Source organism: Poromitra crassiceps (assembly GCF_964638095.1).
Source record: "Poromitra crassiceps genome assembly, chromosome: 17".
Lineage (NCBI taxonomy): Eukaryota > Metazoa > Chordata > Actinopteri > Beryciformes > Melamphaidae > Poromitra > Poromitra crassiceps.
In genome coordinates this window covers 24,123,298-24,135,683 of record NC_139635.1, presented here as the reverse complement: position 1 = coordinate 24,135,683, position 12,386 = coordinate 24,123,298, and the positions used below count along the sequence as shown (strand labels likewise).

General features: G+C 43.9%; 1 protein-coding gene across 1 annotated transcript in view; it reads left to right on the top strand.

The window, feature by feature from the left end:
* Positions 1-1,334: 1,334 nt before the first annotated feature.
* Positions 1,335-12,386, top strand: part of LOC310791843 (disks large-associated protein 1-like) — a gene marked incomplete at its 3' end in the record, with an annotated part of 90,745 nt that continues 79,693 nt past the window's right edge. The window contains exon 1 of the mRNA XM_083653516.1: positions 1,335-2,750. Within this exon, the coding sequence (XP_083509642.1) occupies positions 1,350-2,750 (1,401 nt within the window). The 5' untranslated portion in view covers positions 1,335-1,349. The remainder of the gene's footprint in view (positions 2,751-12,386) is intronic.

Sequence of the window (12,386 nt, the reverse complement as noted above, 5' to 3'; positions counted from 1 at the left end):
GCAGCAGGATATATGCCACAACACACGCTGCTCGAGTGCTATATTGCTTTTATAAAACGGTTTCCAAGTATGATAATATAAATATAATAATAATACTATAAGTCCGACTGGCATGGTATTCTGATAGAGTTAGTTGAAACACTACTGTAAGGCGGGACCTCTAGCAAGAAGATAGACATGCGGGTGATTTGATTGGATCGTTCTGGAGACTGAAGTTGACATTGGCCAATCCTGGCGCTTGCTGAGAAGCTGAGAGCTTTTTGCAAAGCCCGACACCAGAGCCGTATGCCGACACCAACTAACGTTACGTCTTATTTAGAAATGCGGGGTTAAGAGTGAGGGCGCGCGAGAGAGGGGTTAAGACATTAGCCCGCGTCTATTCTTGTACAAAACATAATTTTCTGCGAAGTATTAGTAAAGTTATAAGCGAAGATCGATTCACAAGGATCTGACAGCTGTCTCCGCCATTTGTTTTTTCTACACTGTCATTTGAGGTAACCAAAGCCTTTTAGTAAGAGTTGCCATGACAACTCAATAACCCATGGCCATGGGTTATTGGAGTGGGTTATTGGATTTATACAATGGCTGTGAACCAATCAGATTGCTTGATTTGAGAGAGCCGTTTTATAAATATATACTGTATATATATATATATATATATATATATATATATATATATATATATATACTGTATATATGTATAGGAGAGAGAGAGAGAGAGCGAGAGCAAAACGAGAGATACAAAGTTTTCACCTGACAATGTCAGTATAACAAATATTGCATATCCTCACTGTCCATTGAAAACCACTTCTCTCCAATTTTGGTGACTTTCACAGCATCAAGTCAACAATCCCTGCAAGCAGACAATTGGCTTCAATGGTAAAATTAAAGTTATAAGTAAGTTCTGTTTAGGGACTTAGCCAGAGGTTCCCAAACGTCTCTCACATCTTTAGCAGAGGGTGAGGTCTAGATGTGACACACTATGCGAAGAGGAACATCAAACCAGAAGGAAGGCATGAGACAAGACCATGGTCCCATTGAAAGAGGAAGATGTAGCTGATGTGGATGCCATAATTAAAGATCCAAATTTCAAACATTGCAAGGCCATAACGCCACGGATCCAGTTTTGATGAAACTTTAAAGGATGCAATCATTACTAATTGGCCCATTTGTGAGGGACGACTTGTTTCCTGTTGCCCTGTTGGTTTAACTTTTGTCTTATTTGTCCTCTGCCTTCCTGTCTTCCAGAGTCGGCAGCTCTCCTCTCAGGGAAAGTCTTCTGCAGCCCTTCTCTGGCCTGGTGTCTCTGATCCATCCCATCTTTCCATCCACCCATCCCTCCCTTCGCCATGAAAGGGCTGTCCAGTAGCCGGAGCCACCACCATGTGGTCACTTACGACCAATCATATGATCCACTGGGTCACCATATTGACCGCAAGCCATATTTGATCAGCCAGATGGACATGCCGGTGCCCATTCCCATGCCGCATCCGGCTGAGCTGCCCTACTACAATGCTCAGCGCACCTCATACCCATCGGACGGTAGCAGCGTCGTCCCTTATGGGACCTTCCCAAGGAGATGCCACTCCACCTCCTCGTCCCACCACGCCGAGGGAAAGGACGAGGGTATGGCCGTGGTGCCGTATGGAGGAGGAGGAGGAGGCGGCGGCTATGGAGGTAAAACGCCAACCCGGGTGCCGGCCAACTTTGCCGATCCATTTGAGCGTCAACCGTCATTGGCCAGGGACGGCTACCACACACTGCAGTACAAGCGTGGAGTGCTGAGCCACAGCGGGGGTATGGTGGCAAACAACAACAACAACGACAGTCCGGGGAGGATCCGCCATCTGGTCCACTCGGTCCAGAAACTCTTCACCAAGTCACACTCACTGGAGGGACCGCACCATACGCAGTCCTCCAAGGGGGCCAGTAACGGGAGCGTGAATGGTGGTGCGGGCGGCGGTGGTTCACGGACCAGCCAAGAAGGTGAAGCTCCGGCGGCGGGAACGCGGCACCGGAAGCGCAGCAAGAGCCGAGAGCGCTGCCGCTCAGCGGAGCCCAAGCAGCGCGGCCACCACCACCATCACCACCATCACCACCAGCTGCACGGCTCGGCCTCGGCGCCGGGCTCCGGCTACTGGAGCTCAGACGACCAGCTGGAGCGCGAGCTGTGTCTCTACCGCCCCCAACACCACCAACACCACCAGCACCACCACCACCCCCCTCCGTCGCCCTCGCCCTCCATGTCGCCCTCGCCCATCGCCATGACCCTGGCGCGCTACAACTCCGACAAGTTCCCCCAGTCTCCGCACCCCAGTCTCCAGGCCTCGCAGTCGCAGCAGTACTTCATGATGGACCCTTACGGGAGTCTCAGCGAGCACACGCACCACGGCCACACGCACCACCACGCGGCGCTCAAAGCCTCCCGGAGCAGCAACGACGTGAAGTATGCCTCGTCGGCGGCGTCGTCGGCGTGCGTGACGGTTAGTGGTAGCGCCAATAACAGCGGAGGCGGTATCGGCGGAGGAGGCGGCCCCTCGCTGCCGTTGGGTCTGGTGGACGCCGGGTCCCTGGTGAAGAAAGGGGCGTGGTCGACGACCCTAACGGTGAGCAGGGCCCGAGAGGTCTACAACAGCGGCGGCCACGGCCAGCCGCCAACCGGCCCGGGATCCGGTAACCTAAACCTAGATAGAGCGCTAGTCAAAGCTAAGGGCAGTCAGCAGCAGGAGCGCACATGCCATTTCTTACAGGTAAATGATATTCCCCCTCGCTCTCCATCCAAACCTATAGCCGATTCTCTCTCTCCTCCCCTCTGTTGAGTTGACCCCTTCTCCGCAACTTGATTCCTCACCGATGTTTCCTCGAAGCGAGCGGCGTCGAGTCCCGTGTCGAGTCTGCAGCTCTTCGTTCCGGCCAAACCCAACAAAAGCTGACTTCACGGATTTCACTGATTAAATAAGCAAATCGGTGAAATCAGCGGAATCAGTCTCTGTAGTGTGTTTGTTTTGGAAGGAAAACTGATAAGGGCACATGGCTGGAAATCACTGGCTCACTAAGGCTGGGGACACACTATAGGATCATCGGTCCAATGATCACGACTGATAACAAGAATAATGTAAAAAAATATGTATCTGTGTTACATGTATTTCTTTAGGGGTTTTTCAGTGCGTATTAATGCAGGATTACTGGCCATGCTATTTGCAGCTAAGGTATATATAAAGTAGCTAGTGGTAGTAGCCTAGTTCTTTGCTCTGTGCGTGGCTGGCTACTGTGGCTAGTAGTAGCTACTGTAGTAGTCACATGTCTAAACCAGAGCCGTGTAGATAGAAGAGTCCCGACATCTCCATTCACTCCAATGGACCAGTTTTTTTACTCTCAAGAGTTCCAGGAAGTAAGGTCCTGGATTAAGCAGCACTGTCGAGTTGCAGCAAAATAGACAGTTTGTGTTGTACTCTGAAAGGGTCCCCCCCCCCTTGAATCAAATTGTACATTATCAGCTTTATTTTAGCATGCAAAAGTAGCGCGAGACCCATTCCTGGCTGTTCATTGGCTAATGAGTCTCGCATTTTGGTCCTCCACTGACGCTACTCTCTCTCTAGAGGACACTAGTCTAAACTAGCCTGCTGGCTAATTAGGTAGCTAACAATTCCAAGAACCAGCTAAGCTAAGCTAGCTAGCTAAGACAACGGTTGAAACTGGGATTTCTTCAACTATAACTACTTCCGCTAACTGGTCATATAGTATTATGTCAAAATGTTGACCTACTTAAAAAGACAGCAGCAACTTGTGTAATACCTCCACCTACTGGTGACTGATGACTTGCCGCAAGTCTGTTTATACTGTGTGGAAGCTAACTCAACGGCACACATAAAAAATGGCTGCTATTCCGAGTCCGACCATCCAGGGACATTGATTTGAATGGGAATGTCGACCATTCTATCCATTCAAATTCTGTGCTCTATCCAGTACCCATCTACCTTACCACTCAGACTTATGACATTACTGAATAGAGTTACACCCACACATTGTGTCTTTTTCGGGTATCTGTCTTTCTCTAGCTGGTTTTACAATAGTTTAATATTACTGTATGACTAATAAGTCTTCTAGTGCAGGGGTCTTCAACCTTTTTCAGCCCAAGGACCCCTTGGTTGATAGAGAAACAGAGCAGGGACAATTACAAAACAATTAAACAATTAAAAATAAAATAAAATTGTGTTGCATTTTAAGCGTGGCCTATAATAACATTTATAATCCAGCGCACAGCAGGATGTCAAGGTTGATACTTCTTTTTATGAATAGATTTTGCATAAAAAAAAGCATGAAGGAGAAAACGTGTTTTGCATATTTCTTCATCAGATTTGCTTTGTATTTTTTTTAAAGTCAAAAGTAGCTTATTATTGCCTCTTAGTTTACTCAATATTAGTATTTTATTCTATTATTTTTTCACAAACTACTTTAACAACAATTGCCGTGCCTCCTGGAGTACCTCTGCAGACCCCCTAGGGGTCACGGACCCCCTGTTGAAGACCACTAGTGTGTCCGCAGCCTTAGAGGGAACATTGCTCACCCCCACTCAACTACTCTCATCTCCTAAATGTCCCACTGCCACCTCCTTCTCCACCTTCACTCACCCACCTCACCCACACACTTTTCAGCCACCCACCCCCACCCACTACTCCCTCTTGGTTTGATCCAACCCAACTCACCCACACTTTTCAGCCACCCACCCCCACCCACTACTCCCTCTTGGTTTGATCCAACCCAACTCACCCACACACTTTTGAGCCACCCACCCCCACCCACTACTCCCTCTTGGTTTGGTCCAACCCAACTCACCCACACACTTTTCAGCCACCCAACCCCACCCACTACTCCCTCTTGGTTTGATCCAACCCAACTCACCCACACACTTTTCAGCCACCCACCCCCACCCACTACTCCCTCTTGGTTTGGTCCAACCCAACTCACCCACACACTTTTCAGCCACCCACCCACTACTCCCTCTTGGTTTGGTCCACCCAACTCACCCACACACTTTTCAGCCACCCAACCCCACCCACTACTCCCTCTTGGTTTGGTCCAACCCAACTTACCCACACACACACACACACACACACACACACACACACATACACACACACACACACACACACACACGCACACACACTTTTCAGCCACTACTCCCTCTTGGTTTGGTCCACCCCAACTCACCAACACGTTTCAGCCACCCACCCCCAGCCACTACTCCCTCTTGGTTTGGTCCACCCCAACTCACCAACACGTTTCAGCCACCCACCCCCACCCACCATTCCCTCTTGGTTTGGTCCAACCCAACTCACTGACACACACACACTTTTCAGCCACCCACCCCCACCCACTACGCCCTCTTGGTTTGGTCCACCCCAACTCACCCACACACTTTTCAGCCACCCACCCCCACCCACACCCACTACTCCCTCTTGGTTTAGTCCAACCCAACTCACCCACACACTTTTCAGCCACCCACCCCCACCCACTACGCCCTCTTGGTTTGGTCCACCCCAACTCACCCACACACTTTTCAGCCACCCACCCCCACCCACACCCACTACTCCCTCTTGGTTTAGTCCAACCCAACTCACCCACACACTTTTCAGCCACCCACCCCCACCCACTACTCCCTCTTGGTTTGGTCCAACCCAACTCACCCACACACTTTTCTGCCACCCACCCACCCCCACCCACCGCTCCCTCTTGGTTTGGTCCACCTTCCGCCTTTTGAGTTGAAGAGAGCAGTAAGTGCGGAGCCAGTAGCAGCCTTACTCTCTGAACGCTAGGCAACAGCATCCGTTTGGTTTGAATCCATGAAGACCAGCATCCTTTCCTGTTTTGTAGAGCTCATTTTTAATTTAGTAGTTTTAGTCCTTTCCCTTCATGCATCTCTATCAGATGCCCTACTTTTCCTCACCGTCTCCTCCTAGATCAGTGGTGTTTTGTGCCGTCTTGTTATTTGCGCTGCCGTGTTGTGTTCAGTGTTGGGGAGGAGTTTCACTATAATTAAACCAGTTTCTATTTTGTAGTAGCCTGCCTGTGTTGTTGGGTGCATGTTTTATGTGGTTTATTTTGCATTTTTGTCATTTTGAGATGTAGTTACTGCAGCTATACGATCTTTTGGCTGCAACAGGAACAGAGATGTAGTTACTGCAGCTATACGATCTGTTTTGGCTGCAACAGGCACAAAGAGAATCACATTTTCCATCGTTTTTTATTTGTTTTGTTTGTTTTATTTCATCTTTAACCTTTCTTCCACTTTTTTTCTTTGAAGAGCCCCAAAAGTTTGGTTTGGTCCAGACTATGGGGCCCTTTACACGAGGACGGTTTCCTATGGTGACGGGGAATTATTTTATCGTTAGTGCCTCCCTTTTAGACGGCGACGGCGAATTCACGCTTAGGAAACGACACATTTTGAAACCACCCTCCAGAGTGAAATTCTTGGGAACGCTCCCCGCTGAGCGCTCCATGTAATCGCTTTGAAGACGGCTCATTTCAGAAACTCTGACGTGCCTGCACACGCGACACACGCGATTACGCCATAGCCGTGCGCGAGTTGGCAACCATTTTCAAAATAAAACGTCAGTATGAATGAAGTTTGGCAACATTCAGAGTTAAGCTACACTGTGGCCAACTTCAGTTACATGTTCATAACGTTACTGCTGCGAGGAGCCGATGGCTGTACCCGGTCGGCATTTAATGTTAGTTACAAAAGCACGTCGACAGTGTTTTCTCACTGCCAGTAGCCTACAGTGGGGTTTGACAGATAGCACACTCAGCGCTCCCGGTCCTCGCTGCTCGTTAAAGATTTCCAATAGGCGTTATTCTGATAAACTGGTCACATATATGTTACGTTCTCACCCGACAAATATTAAAACTTTAAAACAGTTTGGGGTTTTTTTTAGCTTGAAACAGCTTTTTGGCAAGTCTAAATGACTGCGTTAGGCGTACTCTACTTCCGTGTTTAAAACCGGAAAGACGATTACGAAATGACGTCATGCAGAAGCGTCCTTGTATGGGCAAAGAATAAGGTGATCACACTGCCACCTAGCGACCTGGCATGTACATTATGCCGTTTAAAAAATTAAACAGCGCTCATGTAAACAGGGAGAAGGTGTGAAGGAAACGCTATTGTGACGTTTCTTCCAGAAACTGTCCTTGTGTAAAGGGCCCCTATAAGTGAAAATATAATGGCTTAATTTCTTTATTTAAACTAAAATAATCCTAATCAGTCATGTGATTTTTTTTTAATACGACATTCCAGATCGAGATGGGACCATCTTACTAATTATTACTTACGTACTTTAGTTAACAAAACAACATTGCTGGAGTTAAATGTCTTCCAGTGTGAAGGAACTGGTAGCATGGGAAACTAAACTGTCAAATTAGCTTCCCTCCCAACACTGACTGTGTTGTGTTGTTGTGTTGTGTTTTTAATTGTTGTCCGTGCTCTGCTATGCTGCATGATATAGTGTTTAGGTGTGTGTGTGTGTGTGTGTGAGAGAGAGAGAGAGAGAGAGAGAGAGAGAGAGAGAGAGAGAGAGAGAGAGAGAGAGAGAGAGAGAGAGAGAGAGAGAGAGAGAGAGAGAGCGAGCGAGCCTTTGCCTAAGTGCATCATACAACATACATCTATGACACGTGTCAATATTGTCAAACACCAACGCTAGAATAACATCACAAACTCTAAAATGACGATTGGATCACAAATGTAACACATTTCTTTAAAATGAAGGACCCTCAACCCCAATTAGTTAATTAATTGAATACCTCCGTGAGGCCTAATTGGTAGAGTTTTATATAGTTTTATACAGTATTGTCTAATGTGTGACACTTGTGACCCCCACTGAGCGCTGGGGATCATTAAGCTTGATGTATTCCAGGATCCAGTAGACCTGTGTGGGCGGGAGATGACCAGATAATTGGGTGGCTTAGAGTTGATGCTTCGCATCCTCTCTCGCTCTCTTTTTCCCCCTCCGTTTGTCTCTCTGAGGCCATTTACACCTGGCACTAACATGCATTTCCTGTGATCAGATTGGAATTGGATAGTGCTTGACCACATTAACCTGATTGCATTTACACCTGGTTAATTATTAATGTGTCTCCAGTCCAGTGTCCACGTTGAGATCCGATTGCGATCTGTTCAGGCAAGCTCCATAGAGTAGAGCGGCAGAAAAACAGCGGTGACTCTTGCTGTATGTGGTTTGAGAGAGGACACACTGCATTTACCTCCAGAGGTGGTTTGGCCGCTCAGATCGCAATCCATCCTCAATGTGTCTTGGGGGCGTACAGTATACACCTGTACTTTCAAGTGGTCAGGCGCTATCCGATTGCAATGTGATCACAGAAAATGCATGTTTGTGCCAGATGTGAATGCTCTGTCTTTCATTCAGTCTCTCGACAAACAACAGTGTGACTCCTTTATCAACTTGCATTCTTTTTATAATAAAAAAATACATAATATTGTAATCATGTTTTGACAGAAAATCATAGTCATAAATGCATTTGGCAGAGATAGGGAGCTGAAGTTGACGTCATCGCTGCACAGCTGGCATTCACTTTAGTTTTGTTGGCATGACATTGAGATTTGTTTGCTTCGGTTACAGTTGGTAGCTCACGTGTAAGACCGATGAAAGGCAAACCAGCGACAACAATGACACATTTCTACCAACACATTTTCCACATACTCAATTAAACGTTTGACATGTGGCCCTAATCTTCTTGCGTACAAATAAAAGATCAGAGTCAGTGTATTAACTCTGTCACACTAACACATTCAAGATCAGAGTCAGTGTATTAATACCTCTGTCACACTAACACATTAAAGATCAGAGTCAGTGTATTAACTCTGTCACACTAACACATTAAAGATCAGTCAGTGTATTAACTCTGTCACACTAACACATTAAAGATCAGAGTCAGTGTATTAACTCTGTCACACTAACACATTCAAGATCAGTCAGTGTATTAACTCTGTCACACTAACACATTCAAGATCAGTCAGTGTATTAACTCTGTCACACGAACACATTAAAGATCAGAGTCAGTGTATTAACTCTGTCACACTAACACATTAAAGATCAGAGTCAGTGTATTCACTCTGTCACACTAACACATTCAAGATCAGAGTCAGTGTATTAACTCTGTCACACTAACACATTAAAGATCAGAGTCAGTGTATTAACTCTGTCACACTAACACATTAAAGATCAGTCAGTGTATTAACTCTGTCACACTAACACATTCAAGATCAGAGTCAGTGTATTAACTCTGTCACACTAACACATTAAAGATCAGAGTCAGTGTATTAACTCTGTCACACTAACACATTAAAGATCAGAGTCAGTGTATTCACTCTGTCACACTAACACATTAAAGATCAGAGTCAGTGTATTAACTCTGTCACACTAACACATTAAATATCAGAGTCAGTGTATTCACTCTGTCACACTAACACATTAAAGATCAGAGTCAGTGTATTCACTCTGTCACACTAACACATTAAAGATCAGAGTCAGTGTATTAACTCTGTCACACTAACACATTAAAGATCAGTCAGTGTATTCACTCTGTCACACTAACACATTAAAGATCAGAGTCAGTGTATTAACTGTCACACTAACACATTCAAGATCAGTGTCAGTGTATTAACTCTGTCACACTAACACATTAAAGATCAGTCAGTGTATTAACTCTGGCACACTAACACATTCAAGATCAGTGTCAGTGTATTAACTCTGTCACACTAACACATTAAAGATCAGAGTCAGTGTATTAACTCTGTCACACTAACACATTAAAGATCAGTTAGTGTATTAACTCTGTCACACTAACACATTCAAGATCAGAGTCAGTGTATTAACTATGTCACACTAACACATTCAAGATCAGAGTCAGTGTATTAACTCTGTCACACTAACACATTAAAGATCAGAGTCAGTGTATTAACTCTGTCACACTAACACATTCAAGATCAGTGTCAGTGTATTAACTCTATCACACTAACACATTAAAGATCAGAGTCAGTGTATTAACTCTGTCACACTAACACATTCAAGATCAGTCAGTGCATTAACTCTGTCACACTAACACATTAAAGATCAGAGTCAGTGTATTAACTCTGTCACACTAACACATTAAAGATCAGAGTCAGTGTACTAACTCTGTCACACTAACACATTAAAGATCAGAGTCAGTGTATTAACTCTGTCACACTAACACATTAAATATCAGAGTCAGTGTACTAACTCTGTCACACTAACACATTAAAGATCAGTCAGTGTATTAACTCTGTCACACTAACACATTAAAGATCAGAGTCAGTGTATTAACTCTGTCACACTAACACATTAAAGATCAGTCAGTGTATTAACTCTATCACACTAACACATTAAAGATCACAGTCAGTGTATTAACTCTGTCACACTAACACATTAAAGATCAGTCAGTGTATTAACTCTGTCACACAAACACATTCAAGATCAGAGTCAGTGTATTAACTCTGTCACACTAACACATTAAAGATCAGAGTCAGTGTATTAACTCTGTCACACTAACACATTAAAGATCAGAGTCAGTGTATTAACTCTGTCACACTAACACATTAAAGATCAGAGTCAGTGTATTAACTCTGTCACACTAACACATTAAAGATCAGAGTCAGTGTATTAACTCTGTCACACTAACACATTAAAGATCAGAGTCAGTGTATTAACTCTGTCACACTAACACATTAAAGATCAGAGTCAGTGTATTAACTCTGTCACACTAACACATTAAAGATCAGAGTCAGTGTATTAACTCTGTCACACTAACACATTCAAGATCAGAGTCAGTGTATTAACTCTGTCACACTAACACATTAAAGATCAGAGTCAGTGTATTCACTCTGTCACACTAACACATTAAAGATCAGAGTCAGTGTATTAACTCTGTCACACTAACACATTAAAGATCAGTCAGTGTATTAACTCTGTCACACTAACACATTAAAGATCAGAGTCAGTGTATTCACTCTGTCACACTAACACATTAAAGATCAGAGTCAGTGTATTAACTCTGTCACACTAACACATTAAAGATCAGAGTCAGTGTATTAACTCAACACATTCAAGATCAGTGTCAGTGTATTAACTCAACACATTCAAGATCAGTGTCAGTGTATTAACTCAACACATTCAAGATCAGTGTCAGTGTATTAACTCAACACATTCAAGATCAGAGTCAGTGTATTAACTCAACACATTCAAGATCAGTGTCAGTGTATTAACTCTGTCACACTAACACATTAAAGATCAGAGTCAGTGTATTAACTCTGTCACACTAACACATTCAAGATCAGAGTCAGTGTATTAACTCTGTCACACTAACACATTCAAGATCAGAGTCAGTGTATTAACTCTGTCACACTAACACATTAAAGATCAGAGTCAGTGTATTAACTCTGTCACACTAACACATTAAAGATCAGTCAGTGTATTAACTCTGTCACACTAACACATTCAAGATCAGTCAGTGTATTAACTCTGTCACACTAACACATTCAAGATCAGTCAGTGTATTAACTCTGTCACACTAACACATTCAAGATCAGTTAGTGTATTAACTCTGTCACACTAACACATTAAAGATCAGTCAGTGTATTGACTCTATCACACTAACACATTCAAGATCAATTAATGTATTAACTCTGTCACACTAACACATTAAAGATCAGTCAGTGTATTAACTCTGTCACACTAACACATTAAAGATCAGTCAGTGTATTAACTCTGTCACACTAACACATTCAAGATCAGTTAATGTATTAACTCTGTCACACTAACACATTAAAGATCAGAGTCAGTGTATTAACTCTGTCACACTAACACATTAAAGATCAGTGTATTAACTCTGTCACACTAACACATTCAAGATCAGTTAATGTATTAACTCTGTCACACTAACACATTCAAGATCAGAGTCAGTGTATTAACTCTGTCACACTAACACATTCAAGATCAGAGTCAGTGTATTAACTCTGTCACACTAACACATTAAAGATCAGAGTCAGTGTATTCACTCTGTCACACTAACACATTAAAGATCAGAGTCAGTGTATTAACTCTGTCCCACTAACACATTAAAGATCAGAGTCAGTGTATTAACTCTGTCACACTAACACATTAAAGATCAGAGTCAGTGTATTAACTCTGTCACACTAACACATTAAAGATCAGTCAGTGTATTAACTCTGTCACACTAACACATTAAAGATCAGAGTCAGTGTATTAACTCTGTCACACTAACACATTAAAGATCAGTCAGTGTATTAACTCTGTCACACTAAGACATTAAAGATCAGTCAGTGTATTAACTCT